The following is a 20,124-nucleotide window of genomic DNA, read 5'->3' as shown; positions in this document are numbered from 1 at the left end:
AGAGTACATAAACATTTTTACAAACACATCATCAACAACTCAGTCAAGATACTCTGTCCTGTTTAACAGAGGACTAGATCTTCTAAGTACTTTTATCCGCCTATCTTACAGGCGCTTCAACAAAAAACTCCCACTGCAGCATCTTAAAGGAGGTATTTTTTCTTGTAATGCTTGGAAAATGTCAGCCATACCTATCAAAATACATCTAACCTGACACAAAATATTTACATAGTGATTTCAAAATACTTTAAAGACTAGTGACTCATTGGGACACAAAATCAAAATCCTGCATGCTCTCTACATCATAAATATATAATTTGAAATATATAATTTGAAAAAAAACCCTTATCACAAAACAGGTGATCTTTAACACAATTAACAAAACAGTCTTACCTATTTTTAAGAAGAGATGTGAGACTCTCAGAATTTAATTGATGCATTAAGGCATCCCTCAGTGTTGGAAGCATTGATAGCACTGTTATTTAAAGAAAAAAAAAGAAAAAACCCTGTCAACATAAAAAAAAAAATCATCATAAACCTATTCCCAGCTCTCACTCAATAGCTGCTATACAACGTAAATCCCATTTCTCAACAGGCAAAGCTGGGAGGATAAGCAAAATACAGAACTCCGAGAGTACTCAGAAATGCAACTACCTGTGCGCCTCTCCTGAGACTGGGCACAATGCTCCCCCCACGCGGCTACATGCCTTTGTTGGCTCTAGCTGTGGATGTATACTCACACCCTGCATATTTGCATATACGTGTCTTCAACTCCCCAGAAGAAAAACTGGTGAAAATCTACACTGCTGCATTTCTCCAGATGAAAAGAAAAAGATCTGAGGTTTGGTTGTTTTTTTTTTCCAACAAGAAAACCAAAGAAAGGTACATGATGGGAACCAGAAATGGAAAACAAGCGTGCACAGAACACCATAAATACTAAAAAAAAAAGTATGAAAAATCTTGACAAGAATGCATGATGCCATACAGAAGGTACTTCATACAAAGAGGGCAAAGAAAAACTTAGTCCTAGCAGTAAAATTAAAGCCAGCACTACAAAATGGAAAAGATGAAAATGAGATACCAATCGGTCAGGGTAAACAAGGTGCACAGAAAACATCTGCAGCCACCCAAAAATCTAATACAAATTTCAACAGGAAAATGTAGCCTGATTCATTTTATAGAACTAGTTTTGAATGGCCTGTATCTACAACAATAGCAAGGATTTTGTTAAATTCTGCTCTACCATCTCCTCTTCAAAAATCCAAAGACCAGTGCTGTAAGATGAATAGTTGTACTTTCTGCTTCCCAGCTAGTCGGGTACCTTTTAAATGTTGCATGTTAAAACACAGGGAACTAACAGGCTGACATGCTTATTTGTAAATAAAAATTACTCACCAAACTCTGTGTAGCTTACTAACAACATGCTAGAATGAGTAAAGTAATCCTGCTGTAGATTCAGTATTGTTTGAATCTAGCTGCTGTTTCATACCTCAATAGCACATGCAGTTTAGGGCAACACACAAATGATTCTGAAGTAACAAACAATTGTAACCTGCGAGTATATCTGTATGCATTATAGATGGACAAGTATTCAGATAACCCCTGGAAATCCCTTCAATACTCTGTTCTTCAGATTGTTTTTTATTATGCAAATGACTATTTATGCACTAGCATTTAATTAAGATTTTGAATGCACCTACATTTCTTATTCTTCTTCCATCCTGCCAACATGTAGTATAAATCTCCAAATAATTCCACCTATCACAAACAGCAGCTATTTCCTTATCTTACCTGTCATATTGCATGTCCTCTGATTACTTTCAAAATGATACTGCCTTCGTGCTTGGGCAATGTATTCGGCTGCCTCTCGTTCTTGGATTTCTCTGATTTTCTTCTGCCCATATTTTCCCAGTAAATAGACTCCTACAGAGAGATTTGCATATTACAAGCTGTTTTGAAAATGCGAGAAAGGCCCCTTCAGCCCCCTCCTTGGATTTTAAACCATAAGGGTGCAATAGTGGGTTTTCTGGGTATATGTGGGTCTTCAATATTTTAATACTGATTGACAAAATAATACTTAGAAATAATTTTTTCAAAATTAATTAATTAAAGTATCAAGGGTAATGACTTGAATCAGCATAAGAAACTTTCCTGAGAAGATATATCTTGCCTTTCAAAGAAGGCATTTTTAGTACTACTGCAATGTGAACAACTAGTACTGAAGAGACTAAAGCACATATTGGGAAGAAAAAACAATGTAGAGTAACAAAATCAAAAAATAGAGAAAATAAACGGAAATGCATAGGTATGGAGATGGATGAAAATTTAAATTTTTAGAAAAGGTATATTTCTAAAATTAGCAGAAGTTAGAGGTAAACCCCAAGTCTTAAAAATCACGTAAGAGAAAAACGTTACAGACCCAACAGTTCCTTTGTTTGGTCCTGAAACTTCTGTGAGAAGAACCTTGGCTTTGGTGGGGCTTGGCTGTCGCCCTCATTTCTTACCATGCCTGGTTCCTACTCTCCAGATCCCCTCTTCTACCCTTGAAGATCCGATAATCCCTCATCAGTTTCACTACAAATCTCCATTTCTGCGAAGACCCACCAAAATTTTTTCTCTACATTTCCTCCTCTCCCAGCATAAATCCCCTTGAAGTTTCCCCCAACTGCTCTTCCCATACCATCAGGGGTTCAGATCTCTCTCCATGCTGCCTGCAGTCCTCTTCTCATCCTTCCTTATCTCCACCCTGCTTTCTAAGCCACTCCTCAAGATACCACTACATCTTCTAGAGCAGGGATCCTCAAACTACGGCCTGTGGGTTGGATACGGCCCCCCAGGGTCCTCAATCCGGCCCCTGGTATTTACAGACCCCCCTGCCGGGGGTTGGGGGGGGGGGAACCAAGCAGCCGCAGATGGCTGCCTGCCACTGCATCCGCGCGCCGGCCCCCTGGTTAAAAAGTTTGAGGACACCTGGTCTAGATTACCCCCAGTCCTTTTGCCCACTGCAAGCTGCTTTGTATGGATTTCTCCCCCTCCACCGATACCTTCTTACAACACACCCTGTGTACCAAGTTCATTTGCGGTCTCCTGTGTGCACTAGTAGCAGCAGTTCCCTGTTTAGGTGCATAACCAGCCCTTCCCATGTTCTCTCATGAAAAAACTGACAGGGAAGGTGGGGATTGTATAAGGTAGGCCAAACCCAAGCAGAAAAAGACTGTTGTACAAGATGATCATCTTCTGTCCACTGCAGAACAATTCCCCAAGTACTGAAACTGCTCTACAGACCGTCAGCTCCAACTCTGTCAAGTCAATAACGGCACACAGGAGAAACGTGAATATCAAACCTTTATTTACTTCCACCAAGTACTTCCACTTCAAAGGCTGTAAACACAGAGCCACAGTTTTCTTCAAAGTTCTATTTTCACATTTCAAAGTTAGTATCTGAATGAATGAGGCATTTAACAGTTGCTGAATGATGGAAGTTTTAAAACTATTTTTATAAGCCAGATCGATAAAAACTACAAAAAACCCACAAACAAACCCCACATTCCCCAAGACTTTGAATTCCGCTACATTTGTTGGGTCATTAAAACCTTTCAATACATTCTTCAAAACTATCATTAGTATGTCAAAAGGCTTGTCAACTTTGTGCCCCAGCGTTCATGACTGCAAAAAAACCCTGGCTATTCATATTGGTTTTCTAATAGGCAACTACAGGCTAGACCGGTTCGGAACACCCACAGTCACTTCCATTTATTTCCCAAAAGCCTCATAAAATAAAAATGGGGAAGTCACTCTCTCTTGCTTCAGACTTTAGGCACACTGATCACTTGCCATGTGGAAGATGCACCCGATTAGATGCAAATTTTAATATATATATTTCCATATACAAAAAATGCAATTTGACAACTAAATTATTATCAAAATCAGACTTCATAAATAACAATTAGATTATTTTTCTCTAAAAATTATCGATCCCTGCCAAGAATATCTATTTAGAACACAACTGTGACGGTACTGATTTATTTTATCTTTTATTTTGCAGCTAACATACTGAAACAGCAACAGGTTTTTTTGTATTAGCAAATAATTTTTGAACGCAAGATTTTTCCAATCGTTTTATCCCACCACATCTCTCACATTACATTAACATACAGTCATTTGTCCCCATGTCTACTTTTGTAGTCACACAGAGTCAAGGTCTTTTCTGCTTCTCACACTGTACCAGCAGTGAGCAGACCGGGGTGGCACAAGAAGGTGGGAGGGGACACAGCCAGGACAGCTGACCCCAACTGACCAAAGGGATATTCTATACCATGGGACATCATGTCAGCAATAAAACTAGGGTGGAGGTTGGCAGCGGGGGGCACTGCTGCTCGGGGACTGGCTGGGCATCAGTCAGTTCATGGCACGCAACTGTTTTCACTTGCATCACTTGTCTTCCTTGGGTTTTATTTTTCTCTCTCATTTATTCTTCCCCCTTTTCCTTATAATTTATTAGTACTAATAATTAAAAAAAGAAATTACAATAATAAACTGGTTTTATCTCAACCTGTGAGTTTTCTCACTTTTACTTTTCTGATTCTCTTCCCCATCCTGCTGGCGGTGGGGGCAGGGGGCAGCACATGATAAGGAGTGGAGAGTGTGAGTGAGCGGCTGAGTTTAAACCAGTGTCCTACAACATCCATATCCTGTGGGAGCAACGCTTTGGTTCATCTGTTAACAGTGAATTGAGACAGATATGTTCTAATTTGTCTCCGTAGCTCTCTTCAGCACTGTATAGTCTTTTCCCATCTAAATGTAAGTAATGGAAGTAAGCGAACAAAATCTGCAGGCTCTTACACATTCATGCCAGTGGCCTCAAACAGGTAGGATATTTCTCACATCACTTAAGTTATGGCTTACCTCTCCCTCAGCTCTTTCCTTTCTTCACAGGTGGGATAGAGAGAGAAAAAGGGTGGGATAGGTAACTAGAAGGCATTAGTTTTCAGGAAACCTCTTTACAACCCTATGTGACCTGGTTTACCCTCATTGCTATATTTCCCTCAGAAAATAAAACTAAAGGCAAATTTTCATTTTAAAAAATTTTATTATGTAGAAATTGCTCTGACACACAGAAGCCTGTACCCTTCCAGAATACTGACAGCTATGTAAGTTGTGGTTTGTCCTTATGTACAAGCAAGCCATGCATCAGGTGACACACAATTGTCCCATTATGGTTGAAAACCATATTTAAAATAAGAAGGCCTTATTCTCTTGGCACCTTCGAGCCCCACCAAAACGTTCTTAACACCCCTGCACACACAAGCCAAAAAAAACTGTGATACGCAGACAGATTTCTGAACTGCAATGTTCTTCACCTGCTGCAACCTTCAGCTTGCAGAAAATTGAGCAACAGTTCACCACTGAAATCAGAACCATACGTTGCAGACACACCCAGAACTTGCTCTTCTACTGCAGCAAGAGAATTTCAACAGCAAGTAAGTTTGTAATATCCATTGAAATCCACCTTTAACTGAGCACTGAGACAGGCAGTCACCTTAAAGTGGTAAAGTCGTTTCTACTTAATAAGAACAAGTGAAGGTAACATGTCCTTGCAGCTCTGTCATGCCAGCATTCTCTCTAAATATCTCTAGTGGGTTTAACCCCAGAACACTAGATCTTCCTTGCCTGAAGAGATTTCAATCTTTTTAGTATGCAATTTACTTTATATTGCTAAAAGAACAGACTTCTGAAGAAATGGTTTGTACTGGGTCTTTGCTAAGTTGAGGTCTTCTCAACCTTGCTCTATCGTTAAGGGATAATTACATCCATTTCAGTTGCTTTTCCCTCTATTTGAGCTCCTACTTTATGAGTTGTGTATCTTTGTTAGCAGAAAAACACGTTGCAGTTTTGGGATTGACAGAAATTACACTAAGAATAACAGCCACTGATAGTGCACAAGGAATCCATCTCAGTAAACAGAAGAAAGGCTACCAATCAACTTGAATTTTGGTGCAATAATTCTTCAGTAACACAACACCGATAAAACACTATATTGTCTAACAAATCATTAAATATTCACATTAATGTATGACCATGTGCCAGTTAAAGACTTAAAATCATTAAACCTCGTGATGTCCCATTTTCTTTGTTAAATCATCCTCCTCAGAAAATGCACCTACAGCTCTTAAAAAAGCAAACATACACCAGAGAGATGCAGATTCTAGTCTCTGGCATTAACTCAGCAGATTTGGATGCTTTTCTTAAATCATTCAGCCACTTCCAAATATTCTGCCTTCAAGTAAGAGCAGCTGCGTGAAGTTGCATTGTACCTTTCAAAGTCAAGCAGTATTTTTTGGAATGAGTTTATTGTGGATCTTGGAGTTCTGATTAATTGGTGGTGGCATTACCATAGCTTCTGGAGTTATTTTAAGGTCTGATCCATAACTAGTATGCAGATGGACAAAGCACTCACAATTCAGCTGCTGAACAGCTGTAATTCAGCATTCTGCAGTAAATCCCTCCATCTCCCGAGCTGCCTCAAAATACCATGGTGTAAGTTGCAGCTGGTGGCAGCTAATGATGCTCTCCTGCTTGTGGATGCCCTGATTTACTACCAAGGATCAAATTAAAAAAAGTAATTCTCTACAGAGACCTCAAATACAACATGGCCTGAGGAAAAAGGTACTAATGCTTTAGGCAACAACTGCATAGTTCAGTATTTCCAGTCAGAACTTGAAAAGCTTGTTAGAAGAGGAGCATCTTGGGGGTTTCATGGATTGGTCATACTTTAATTAACTTTATTTTAGTCCCTGATATTTATTTAAGTGCACCTTATCCAGTCAGTAATGTTTCAGTGAAAGTGACACTGAACTGTACATAAACAGCACCAATTATAAGGAAAAAGCTTATTCAGTGATATTAGGATGGTTTGCAGGCTGGCAGAGAGCTGTTTATACACGATGAATTTATGATTTCAGGCTACGAAGACTACCAAGAGCCAGAAGGCCCCCAATATCTGCTTTCCCACTTGGACATTAATCCATGTTTACTAGTGGAAACTGGGACAACCGATGATTTTACTATTCCCGTTTGCCTGCCCACCATTCTCACAAAGACAACTGAAGGGGAACAGCTTGCAGGTTACAACCCGATAAAGTAAATCTGTTAACTTGGTGGGCTGTAAGTGTGGTGGCTCAGAAACTGGTAAACATTATATTCTGCTGTACTCGCAGAGTCAGGAAACCTGCAGGTGAGGGGGTAAGCCAGAGAATAGGCCCGACAAGTACTTCAGTTACCATAATCTAACCTATTATCAAGTATTAATATGCGAAAAATGCAGAAGGAATTAATGCTGAAAGGATGCAGAGGGCACAACAACCAAGGCAAGTCAGAAGTATATACAATTTACCTTCACAAGAGACCTCACCTGAATATGAGACAAAATGTACTGCAAAACCCCTGTAGCTCTCAAAATATTTAACTGTTCAGGCAAGTTCTAGTGCGCATAAAGAAATACAAACTTTCTTTAACAACTCTGTAATATTTAATTCTGCGTCATTTGCATAAGACACATCTGATGATTGAGCATGCAAAGGCACGGCTGTACCTTTTGAGGACTATCTAATCTCCACCTGCACAGATATGCACTTTATTATTAAACAGATAAATATCCAAGGTGTTCTTTTAAATCCAGTTCCAACTAAAAATAACCCTATAATAACTCCAAGGAAAGGAGGAGCTTACCAAATCATAACCACCCTACAGGTTAGACAAGCACCTTAAGGAAGAAAGAACAGCTTGAATAATTAACGTAAATCCTCCTCTCCCATAAAGTTTTGTGTCTGCAGTTGTTTATACTTGACAATTCACCTGAACGCACGAATCGCTTTTAGAAGTACAGGCGTTCAACCTCCGTCCTAAGAACTACAATGTAAGCGGCACCCGCGCCTTGCGCAGCTGGATGCTGTTGGGAACCCCCCAGACACCCGCCGTAAGCACACCCGGGCAGCCCGAAAGGACGACGCGTAGATTTTCCTCTCTGCCTAGGAGAGGCCTCCCCCTGCCACCCCACTGTCCCACGGGCGGGCGGTGGGCGCCTTCTGCTGTCCCCAGCGAGGCGCAGGGCTGCAGGCCACGGCGGAGCCCCCTGCGCCACGGCCCGCAGCGGTGCGGGGCCGAGGCCGGCCAGCCCCGCGGCACCGCGGGGGGTCACGCCAGCGGCCGGCACCGGGCGGGCGCGGGGGCTGCTAGGCCTGCCCGCCAGCCGGGAACCCGCCTGACCGCAGGGGGCCGGCCGGGCGCAGCGGCCGAGCGCCGCCTCCCGGGGCGCCTCCCCAGCGGGAGCCGGGAGCACCTCAGCGACAGCGCGGCGGGGGAGGCCCCGCGGTCGGCACGGAGTCGGCCCGTGCTACCGCTCACCGCGGCCCCTGGGCCCGGCTACCGGGCACTCACCGCCGAGGAAGGTGCCGAGGACGAGGCACTTCTTCTTGTGCCGCTTGAGGAAACTCCAGAGCGAGCGCAGCATCCTGCGCGCCCGGCCCGGCCGCCCCTCACCTCCCCGCGTCAGCGGAAGAGGCGGTGGCAGCGCCCCGCCCGCGGTGCCCCGCCGCCCGGCCCCCCGGAAACGCCGCCCGCGCCCCGCCGGTGCCGGCCATGGAGGAGGAGGCGGCAGCGGTGGCCTGGATGGACCGGGCCCTCGACGTGGTCAGTGCCGGCGCGGGGGCTCCCGCCTCCCCCGGCCCGCGAGGGGTGCGGGTGGCCGGGCTCCGCTGCCCCGCGGGGGGAAGCCTCGCAGGAGGCGGGAGGGGAGCAGGGAGCCCCGGAGCGGGCTGGCCGGGGCCTCCCGGTGGGGGCGGGAGGTCGGGGGCTGGCTGAAGCCCGGCTCGTGGCTGGGGCAGGTAACGCCGTCCCGTTCCCTGTGTGTGCCCTGCAGGCCAAAGAGGCGCTGGAGAACGGGGAGGTGCCCGTCGGTTGTCTGCTGGTGCACAACGGCGAGGTCATCGGCAGGGGCAGGAACGAGGTCAACGAGACGAAGAACGTGAGTCCGGGCTCGGGCCCCTGCCGTGTTGGAGGCCCTGCCTTGTCCTGCCCCGCTGCGCCGGGCGCGGCTCCCTCACCGGCACCGGCGGGGCTGGGGCTTGAGCGCGGCTCTCGGGGCGCGGCGGGGCCGGCGGGGGCCGCAGTCGGGGCAGGGGAGGCCGCCCCGTGGCGGTGTGAGGTGGCGGCTGCCGCCCCCGCAGGCTGCCCGCCCCGGGGCGCTCCGGAGGCCTTTGCCGTCGCCTGCGGGTTAAGAGCGGGAAGGGAGCGGCCTGTGCAGCCCTCCCGTCGGTGTTCTTCCCACGGGCGCTGCAGGAACAGTTCACGTCGTTAGCAAAGCACTGTTTCCCCCTCACCTGAAAAGTACTGCACTATAAATCGGAAATGCAAGCCTGTTGCCCTGCTAGGAAAAACTCCGTACAAATAAAGGAATAAATAATTACCAGTCTCTTTTTACAAGAGATGGGGGAGCACAAGGAGTTGGGAAGTTGCGTAGTTACAGTATATGTAGGGTAACAACATCTCATGTCTAGTTTACAAAGATTCTTCCTTTAGCAAAATTGTTCTTTCTAAAAAGTACTGCCTGTAAATTTTAGACCTGATGCTTGTGATTTCAGCCATCAAATTAGATCTTCTACACTCTGGGAGACCAATTAAAGCCAACAGAGATTTTGTACAACTGGAAGTTTTGTATAAATGAATCTGATTGCAGGATCTGGTTGTAATTTATATTAGTTGTCTCAAATCTGGGAACATAATAAAAGGTGAAAATGAGGCTTCTAAGCTCAAAAATGTAACAGTAGAGATGAATCATTATACTAATTTGTGCTACAGGACAATCCATAATGTATTAAGATAATTCTAATACAACTCAAGAAAGCCAGATGACAGAGAAGCTAAGTATCTCAAGTTAAATCAGCATAAACACTGTGGGGAAGCAGGCACTTCTTGGGAAAATTGTGCCAGAGATATTAATGCTGTGTAAAAATCACGTTAATAAATGGGCAGAACGTAACTGACGAGCCTGCAAAAATCAGAATCAATTTTAAAATGTTAGGGAAACTAGGACTTTTTTGGCTTTAATGTTAGGGTTGTCTGAAGGTAGGTACTTAAATCCAAGTAGTCTGATTTAAAAAATTTGGCTGCATTTTAGAAACAGTAAACTGTTAATAACTTTGAAAGCCAACCCTTTTTTCAATTTCTGTTTAGCTCAAGTTTCAGTTCTTTTGTGGCTTAATTTTCATAAATGCTTATATTACGGTGATTGGAAATGCTGGTACTCAGTGCTTCTAAATTTTGTATCAGTTACCTAATTGCTCTATATAGTCTAGAAGAAAATGTAAGCTTGAAGGAGGCACTTGTTGGGAAATGTGAATGCAGGAAATTGTTTTCAGTTTTCTCCTAACAATTGCTGGCATTATTTAGGAATGATCCTGGGGAAAAAAGAAACGCTCTTGAAACACTGGGGCGGTTCCGGCAGACATCTTACATTTTATCAAAGTCTATTCTAAAACTAATTGCTCGTCCCACCTCAAGTTGGAGGACTTCTCCAGAACATCATTCCTCAGACAGCTAGAAAACATCTGATTTCCAGTTTTCAACATTTTATGGTCTGTTTATATCTCCCTATTATTGTGCCAGCATCAACCATTATTTTGCATAGCTTGGATGTTTCTGAAGTCGTATTCCCTTCTGGCTTTTTGTTTTCCCTATTTTCCCCAAGCCAGCTGTTTAATTTCCTCTCAGAAGATAGGCTTGCTTTCTGTGTTCATTCTAATAATTCTTATATACATTCATTCCAGCTTTGATTCATCTTGAATTCACTTAACCAGAACTATACGCTTTATTCCAGATGGACTTCCTCTTGCGCCTTGTTTGATAACAATACTTCTTCCCATTCTCCCCAGAAGTAAGTCCACCCATCTTTTCTGAAGCTTCCTTGGTCCTTTGTGGTGTTTTGTTATTCTTCATTTGTTGTTTTGATTATTTTTTTCTCCTATCTATAAGGCCATCCACCTCTCGAGTGACACACTGACTCTGTCTCTTCTGATGATGTCTTTCATGAGATGAAAGACATCACATTGTTAGTTGTTTTTTCTAGATGTTTCTCCCATTAATGCCAATGTCACAACTGAAAACATTTAAGCAAAATGATCTTTGAGCATTGTTGCTAATTGGTTCCCTCTGGACAAATACTTCCACTTTTGATGCAACTTCTCTTCTTTGCTTGCTTACCTTAAGTTTCTTGTGCTATGGTGTTTTCCCCAGACTGACAATAATTTCACGTCTTGTGCTGTGCCAGATGCGTTGTAGAAGTCCAGAGAGATGAGATTGGTGTTTCTTTGCCTAGAAAAAACGTTTGTCACGGAAAGTTACTAGGTTAATTTTGTGTCAACTATCTTTATGTAAATCCACGTTGTATTTTGTTTTGTTTTCCTTTTATAGACTTAGTCCTTAGAATATTACCTTCAAAGTGTGTTATGTTGCCTGTTTTGCTTTTGAGACTATCCTGGATCTGTAGATGTCAGGATTGTATGTCCTTCCTATTTTTCATTACAGTGACTCTGTTTGCTCTTATAGGTTTCAGTCATGTGATAACTCTCCCTTGATGTATTAAAAGCATTGCTATGTGACTGTCAGCCTCATGCATGAGTTCTTTAGCAGTTTTCTGATGGAGATGAGTTTGGGGTTTTGACCTTTATCCCTTTTCCATGCCCTTAAAAGTTCTAATTCTGTATGTCATATACTGTAATTTGTGGTGTCATACTATTATTCTGCCTTTTGGCCATATTCTCCACGTCATTTTTATTGAAAAGGCAAAATACTGATTTTGTCTTGGAGTAGTGCTATAATTATATTTCAGCCTCATCTTATGGTCACTGTAGTAGTTCTAACTCCTTTTTCACATGTTTTGTCTTCAAGGTATTTTTACTTTTTATGTAATTTGTTTTGCAGGGTTGATGTTTGGTGACTCTTCCTTTAGCCTTTGCTTTCTGACCTCCAAAATGTAGCTTTATAATATATTGGCCTTTTTTCACTCCTTGAAAACTTTTTTCCCAGCTTTTAAAAAATTATTGTTTATCCAGTTAAATCTGCAGTTCTTCCCTGCAGTTCTCCCCTTGCTTGGAAACCAGCTGGTCACAAGGCTTCATGTCAAATAAATTCCGTCTTATCCTTAAGTAAGTCTCTGCATCCTCTGATCTAACTGACTGGAGTTAGGAGCAGGTAGTGTCTTCTTTATGCCCTCTTTCATTCTTGTTCCCAAACTGCTCATTTTGGCAAAAAGATTTAGTTGCTGAAAGCTCTCCCATTTTTTTAAGCCTGTCTCCTGTCACTCTCCATACTTTTGTTTCTGCCCTGCATGTCCTTAGCAGAACACATTAATGTCAGGAGTACTGCCACTTACTCTGTGGAAGTTATTTGTGAAATTATTGATCATCACCACATTCTCCTGGAAAAATTTGCTGTTGGAAGAAAAGAGTATTTTTTTTAGGAGTGTGGTTGTGGCATCAGCATGTCAAAATAGTTAGGCATGTAATTACTTGTATTCATTGGGCAATAGTGCAACAATTTTCTGTGCAAGACGTTTGTTTTCAACAGCCTGGCAATACATTCACAAGATTGTGCTAGTACTGTGTTGCCTCTGGCAGGTCCCACACTTGCTTGTTCACAGTTGTGCCTCAGAAACTTGTCTTCCTTATAATATATGTGACCCTTTCTGACCAGAATCCTTTTTTTTTCCTCTGGCATCTTTATTCCCATGTGTGATGCAATCATTTGCTTCCCACTAAAATGCTCTCTGTCTTAGGCTCTTTGTTGATACATGCAGACTTCTCTTTGTTATCTCCTGCTGGGTCATTGTAGTGCGTGTCTTTGCCCAGATCATCTTGCAAGTACAGTATGCAATAATTGAAAATGAAGTATTGTTTGCACTCTTAAATTGCTAATGAAGCCACAAGATAATATAGAACTTTGACCTTTGATCCCCTTTACTCTTGCTTGTTAATTCTGGTCTAAGATTTGGAAGGTAAGCTTTTCGGGGCACTGCTGGTATCTTTAACATTTGCCACAGTTTGGGGCACTATTTTAAGGCTTTGTCAAGGCTTTTTACCCACTGACATCAGCTTCAAATAATTTCTCCTTGGAACGCCATTTGCTACTCTCTAAGAATTCTCTTTTTCCCTTGCTACTCGTACCTGCTTTTGTTTTCTTGGCTTTAAAATAGTGTATAATATTAGGAAGATAAAAAACATTAGGGGTTTGTAGAAGCTTAGGAATTGAGTCAGTGACTCAAAATGAACATCATCTTTTTTGTATGTTACTTTACACACAGCAAGTCAATAAAAAAGACTATCTAGTCATAGCTCAATACAAAATAAAATCCTAAGGCAGACCTAGAAGGTCAGTTTTCCCCACCATATCTTGTCTTTAAGAGGGGCCTTTAGCAGATGCTTAAGAAAGAAGCTCAAGAAACAAGAAATTAGTAGTGTACACCTTTGCCTTATGTAACCTTCCCACTTCAGAAAGAGGATAGCTTAGGGACTTCCAAAGCACAAGGCTGTATCTGGATCATTGTTTCTGATAGCTGTCTCTGCACATATCCTCCACGAATTTGTCTAAACCTTTTTTGAACTCATTTATGTTTTTGGCTTCCATAGCATCCTGTAGCAATGAGTTCCACAATTTAATTATGTGCTTTGTGAAAGAGTACTTCCTTTTGTTTGTTTTAAATCTGCTGCCTGATAATTTCATTGGGTGCCTGCTTGTTATGAAAAATAATAAATCACAATTTACTGTTCGCTTTTCCACATTTTTCTTGATTTTTATAAATGTCTACTGTAGTCATCTTAACTTGGAAAACTAATGACTATTTGGTGAGTTAAGAGCTGTAGTCTAGTGTCGTGGTTTAACCCCAGCTGGCAACCAAGCACCACACAGCTGCTCGCTCACTCCCCCCTCACCCAGAGGGATGGGAAGGAGAATCAGAAAGGAATGTAAAACTTGAGGGTTGAGACAAGAACGATTTAATGGGCAAAGCAAAAGCTGCGCACACAAGCAAAGCAAAGCAAGGAATTCATTCACCAATTCATTCACTGGGCAGGCAGGTGTTCGGCCATCCCCAGGACCGCAGGGCTCCATCACGCGTAACGGTTACTTGGGAATACAAACGCCATAACACCAAATGTTCCCCCCTCCCTTCCTTCTTCCCTTAGTTTATACTCAGCATGACGTCATATGGTATGGAATATCCCTTTGGCTAGTTGGGGTCAGCTGTCCTGGCTGTGTCCCCTCCCAACTTCCCGTGCCCCTCCAGCCCTCTCGCTGGCAGGGCCCAAGGAACCAAAAAGTCCTTGACTTGGTATAAACATCACCCAGCAATAACCAAAACCATCAGTGTGCTATCAGCATTTTTCTCATACCAAATCCAAATCACAACACTGCACCAGCTAATGAGAAGAAAACTAACTATCTCAGCTGAAACCAGGACATCATTAGTCTTTATACAGAGACTGTTCTGTAACTTGGATAATCCTTTCTCACCCTGTGGTGGATTTTTCCTGGTGTTCCCATGTCTTCGTGAGGTGAGATGACCAAACCAGTGTGCGTTACTTAAGATGTGGATGCACTGGGACCTAGTAATGTTCTATATTAGCATAATCTCTTTTGTGTAGCTGTCTTCTATTACTGTAGAAGCCAGTATGACTTAGAACAGCTGCATGACTTCTCTTAACTTCTACTCCCAAGAGCAGCTGCATGACTTCTCTTAACTTCTACTCCCAAGAGCAGCAGAGGCCTAAAAGCTACTTGGTGTACTCGGTGTAAAGTAGTGTCATAGGTCAGAGGCATGTTTTCCTCCAGTCATGCAGGCTTATTGCTTATATGCTTTCAATTCGTGCTCAGGAGTTAGAAAGCCAATGTGGTATTCATGTGTCTTATGGTCTGAGGGGCACAAAACTAGGATAGCCACAACTTAATAATTTTCTGTTACGGTAGCTGTAGTAGGTCTGAGGGATCTTTCTGCTGGAGGGTGTTGCACTTGGTGTTTCCACTGAGATTTCAGCTGATGTGATTGCATTTATTCAACTAGGGAACCTTCATGGCAACATTTCACTGGTAGGTCTGGAGGAATCGTGCCTGCATATTGATTCAGATCCATGTTTTTATTCTGAGTGGGTTCATTACTATGTTATTTCAGATCACAAGTGCACTATGGAATAAATTTCTTGTGTCTGCTTACCATGCTTTGGTCTGTGTCTCAGAGATGGCAAGCTGTCTTCCTTTCAGATGGAACTATACTGGAAAAATGCGCTCAGGGAGCATACCTAATGCACGACAGCTGTTGCTGGGAAGGTACCGTCCATGGGACTGAACTGGAGCTAGGCCAGTGTGAACTCTCCTCAGTAGGCGTTGGGTCCTTAGCACTGTTTTGCCCTACGGATACAGTCCTCTTGCACTGCACTATTTGCTAATGTAGGCTTAGGCAATGTAGATCTCTGTAGGCGTTTTAAAACATTTTTAAACTGTGTTAAACCTACCACTGATGTATATGTGAGTCCTGTGCCATATATTGTAGACCAGGAGTCCTCAAACTATGGCCTGTGGGCCGGATACGGCCCTCCAGGGTCCTCAATCTGGCCCCCGGTATTTACAGACACCACCTCCCCCCCCGCTGGGGGTTGGGGGGGAACCAAGCAGCCGCAGATGACTGCCTGCCACTGCATCCGTGCACCGGCCCCCTGGTTAAAAAGTTTGAGGACCCCTGTTGTAGAGCATCTCAGAGTTACCACCACAGATCTTCACAGTAGTAGAACATTAACCCAAGTTCATGTGTTGAGAGGAAGTTACCTAAGGTCACATAAAGACATGTGTAGCAGAGGTAGAAGTATAATTTGGGTTGATTAGGTCTTAGCCTAATGCCTGTGTCAAAAACATCCTTTTTCTAGAGTAGATTAGAAGGAAGGGAAGTACTTACAGCCTTCATTCAAATGAGCATCAGGCTTTGTAACTGGACAGTCCTTTCAAAACTAGTACTTTGTGATATTTTTGCTGTGACATTTGATTGGCAAAACACACCACTGCAGACATTCCGGAGCGATAGTGGGACATTACTGATCGGTTTTGTCTCTGCAATTAAAGTCAGCATTTCTTCTGTTCAGGTTTTTGTGCCATAACTATTGCTGTGACCTCTGAGATACTCATCATTCAGTTATCTTGGATTAAAAAAAGATAAATCAATATTATTATGTCTTTTTGTAATCAGGCATATGCTGCAATCCCTGCCTATTACTTGAGGAACTTACTGTACGTGTTACGTATTCCCAGGCAGCATTAAACCTGACGCAAACTGAAAATACTGTGTTTATGCAGTAGGCTAAGCAGTTCCAGAAACATACTGAAATCACTGCACGTTCATTCCATGCAGGCATAGTAACATCGGCAGAGGGAGGAAGAGGTACCAGCTAGGAGCAGTTTCTTAATATTTCCAGAGAAAGTATCCCTGCCTGCTCTTGGAAGCACAGTGGGCTAGATCAGTTGTTCTAATGGGCTTTGTGTGTCACTTAAGCCTCAAGCAGAGCTTTCATGTCTTACTATGCTGACATGACAGAGAGGGGTAATGAAGAACTTCTGAGCAGGCTCCTCTGCCTAGGAACAGGTAGAAGAAAAAACTGTTTTGCACTTGTGGGTCTTCTGTGTGTTGCATATGAGACTGAGGTTGAACATGTTTTCTTCGGCTGAATATTTCCTGCAGTTTGGGCTGCAGGAAATTCCTTCTGCAACTTGAACCAGCAAAGAGGTGCGCTGAAAACATACTTCTCAAGAAAGCATTGTATTACTTCAAGAGAAGTGAAAATAATTGCATTATTAATAAATTAGATGTCAGGTGATTATGCCCTTGACTTGAAAGAGTAGTTTTATGATGTTACATCTTATTTCATTTGTATTTGTACAAGTGAGAACCTTAAAGCTGTGAATCAATGCAAACTTTATGAAAATGTTTATTTTTATCTCCTAGGCTACTCGACACGCAGAAATGGTGGCAATCGATCAGGTCCTTGACTGGTGCAAGCAACGCAACAGAGATTATAACGAAGTATTTGCACACTCGATATTGTACGTAACTGTAGAGCCTTGCATCATGTGTGCAGCTGCCGTGCGCTTGATGAGTATCCTTTCATGCTTCTTCATGCTGGGAGACCATATATCAAACTGTTAAGTCTTTTGGCACTGAGCCCACAAAGAAGGGCTTGACAATGTCAGGCAGAGCCAACAGGGGTACCATCTTATGGTCTCAGAGTCTGCACCCACCTCCATTTACTACGTGGTAAATAGTGGGAGACTCAAGAATGAAAGAGAAGTGGTGCAATTATGACCAGCAATGATTTCTCTTAGGGATGTGAAAATACATTTTAGACATGTCTGTTATTATGTAAATGAACTAATCTCAGTTTAGTGTTCAGTTTTGAATGTTGTAACAATCCGTAAACCGTGTCTTTGTATGCCTCTGCTTTGGGATTCTTGCTTATCCTTTTCTGAGAAAGGCTGGATGTGCATCTTCAGCAATAGATCTTATATTACTCAGAAGTAAATTTTGATTTTATGAGGGAGGAATTATAGTGCAAGCTAGTTTGAAAAGTACAAGCACATTTTTGTGAAATTTAATGACTACTTAAATCCAGCTACTGTACTTCCTGCTTGCCTTTCATTTTAACTTAATACCTTAACTCATTCATATAAATTCCGCGGGTCGTATATGGCTGTCGAAATGAGCGATTTGGAGGCTGTGGCTCAGTTTTAAGCATCTCATCTGATGATATGGTTGACACAGGAGAACCATTTGAAGTAAGCAGTAAAATGTTTTCCTCTATATTTCAGCTAGGGTACTGTGCCTAGCTTCGCTACCCTGCTTTGAGAATGTTATGCATCCGTTTAAGAGGATGTAGATGAAGGATGATCAAAGTAAACTTGATTTAACAAAAAAATAATGATAAAAGATTAAGTCCTTAGAGAAAATAAAATTGAGGAAAAGCCTGATGACAGTTTTAAAATTATTTAAAAGGATGCATCAAAGTGGAAAGGAAAGAATTATACTAGTGGAACAAAGTAAGGAATAAATATATCTAAAAGATGTGTAATACTTAGAACAGCAAGTGTATGCTGTGGGATGAGATGAGAGAAAATATTTTTTAAACGGTAGAATATACAGACACATAATCAATAAAGATCAAGTAACAGCAGCTTACTAAGTTACTGATTTTTAGCTGAGCCACTGGAAATGATTGTATTTTTGCTCCCAGTCTATCTATATATGAGGCAAAATGCATTAGCATAGACTTCATATAGTTCAAATCACCAAAAAAATACAGACTGGAAAAGTAGCAGAGGAGATTTACTGTAGATAGCAGGAAACTTTCTGGATAGTAACAATACTGAAGGACTGGAACAGAGTGGGGGGAATGACATCTTCGTCATTTAAGAACGGCTGGACAAGCGTTCAGTGGAGGTACAGTATACATCAATACAGATGCTTTACAGCATTATTCTAGTATACCTAGAAGTATAGGTATCTATACATCTGTATAGATAAAGCATTTATAGCATTACATTTATCACATTATACACAGTTGTAAATGGTCCTGTTTTATACAAGGATACTGATTAGGGTTCTTAGAAGTCTCTTCTTCACACTTAACGTTTACAATTTAATGAATGTAAAAACCAAGTAGTATATTTCAGCATTGTAAATAAGCACTGAAGGCTCAAGGCTCAGAAAGAATTTCTGTCAGCAAGCTGACTCTATTTGGCAGTCCAGTGTAACCATATTAAGCATCTTTCTGTCAGGGTGTTTGTGAGGCTAGCATCTGAATTAATTTGTATGGTCAGTACTAGAAGAGTGTTCATTTGGTAACGTTGGCATACGGTATTTAATTTTGCTATATGTTTGGAAGAAAGAAAGGAGAAGATTCTTACTACCACAAATCCTTTCTTTGTTTCTGTAGGCAATTGCAGTGGGATTATTTATTATAATTAATTGTATTAATTATAATATAATTATTATTTCCTATAATTATTTCCTAGTGTGGGTGGAGATTCATTTAGTGTTAGTGACATTTATACACTTTGTTATTAATGTTTACAGCCTGGAAAAATATTTTAGGAGGACCAAAAAGGTCTGAGAGGTGACTGTTAGGAATAAAGACCGGGTGTGTGGACAAATGCTTTCTGGTAGGAATCTTATCTACAGATACCTAGGTGTGTATCCCTTAGATTTCCAAGTGCTTGAGGAACATATGAAGTAAGTTGGAAACACATTAATAAGAAAGAAATTGGAGATTGAATAAAAATTTTATGTAAGTTAGTAACAAAGTTTGTTTTACCGAACTTTTAAGTTATTAGGGAAATTATTTAGTAAGCCTCAACATAGTATTTTTCAAATGTATAAGGTATTCAGCCTGAAAAGGAGATTTTCTGACCCTCAAATAGAAAATACAGTTTTTTACAATTATTCTGTACTTAAGGCATTATTGTGAAGCATGGAGCATGTTATTCTCAGATGTACTCACGAGCATCATTCTAATTTGAACAGTGCATTTCTGGCTATCGTGCCAAAGAAGCAGTGGAAATGTTAAAAGCTTTCTACAGACAAGAAAATCCCAATGGTAGGTTTCACATTAATGGATCCATTTTGATCCCAACCTAATTTAAAAGAATGCTGGCACTAGTATTACTGTAATTCACTTCTGATGTTTTTTTCTCCCTTTCTGTTTCTTCTCGGCAGCACCAAAATCAAAAGTACGGAAAAAGGACAATCGTAATTAGCCTTACACTGATGGGAGACAGAAACTTACCAAAAATATGCAAAGAATTCTTCAGCATCCCTGCTTTTTAAAATGTACAGTCCAATTAAACTATGTCTAATGTTCTGTACAGAGTTTTTACTAACAGGATACTTAGTACCTATGCCTGTGTTTCTGTGTATTGATTTCTTGTTATACATGACCAAACAGAAAATTAAGTGGCTGTTTTTAGAAAGAGGAAAATTTATGGTTCAGGTTCACTTGTTTAAAGCCAGATGGATCCATTAAAATGATGCCATTCTGTACA

The 20,124-nt window shown here is 41.7% G+C and overlaps 2 protein-coding genes across 2 annotated transcripts in view; one reads left to right on the top strand and one right to left on the bottom strand.

Annotated features, from left to right (window-relative positions):
• Positions 1–8,577, bottom strand: part of PEX3 (peroxisomal biogenesis factor 3) — a 19,744-nt gene extending 11,167 nt beyond the window's left edge. The window contains exons 1-3 of the mRNA XM_055811273.1: positions 8,437–8,577; positions 1,792–1,923; positions 394–475 (exon numbers count right to left, since the gene is read on the bottom strand). Of these exons, the coding sequence (XP_055667248.1) occupies positions 394–475; positions 1,792–1,923; positions 8,437–8,509 (287 nt within the window). The 5' untranslated portion in view covers positions 8,510–8,577. The remainder of the gene's footprint in view (positions 1–393; positions 476–1,791; positions 1,924–8,436) is intronic.
• ADAT2 (adenosine deaminase tRNA specific 2) lies at positions 8,549–20,124 on the top strand. Its single transcript, XM_055811274.1, has 6 exons — positions 8,549–8,688; positions 8,918–9,022; positions 17,036–17,186; positions 17,756–17,862; positions 19,607–19,679; positions 19,799–20,124. The coding sequence occupies exons 1-6, from the start codon at positions 8,638–8,640 to the stop codon at positions 19,837–19,839; spliced, it is 528 nt and encodes a 175-aa protein (XP_055667249.1). The 5' UTR covers positions 8,549–8,637; the 3' UTR covers positions 19,840–20,124.

The sequence above is a fragment of the Falco peregrinus genome, chromosome 7, assembly GCF_023634155.1.
Source record: "Falco peregrinus isolate bFalPer1 chromosome 7, bFalPer1.pri, whole genome shotgun sequence".
NCBI classification, from domain to species: domain Eukaryota; kingdom Metazoa; phylum Chordata; class Aves; order Falconiformes; family Falconidae; genus Falco; species Falco peregrinus.
The sequence above is the reverse complement of the archived record's forward strand: the minus strand, read 5'-3'. Positions and strand labels throughout refer to the sequence as shown.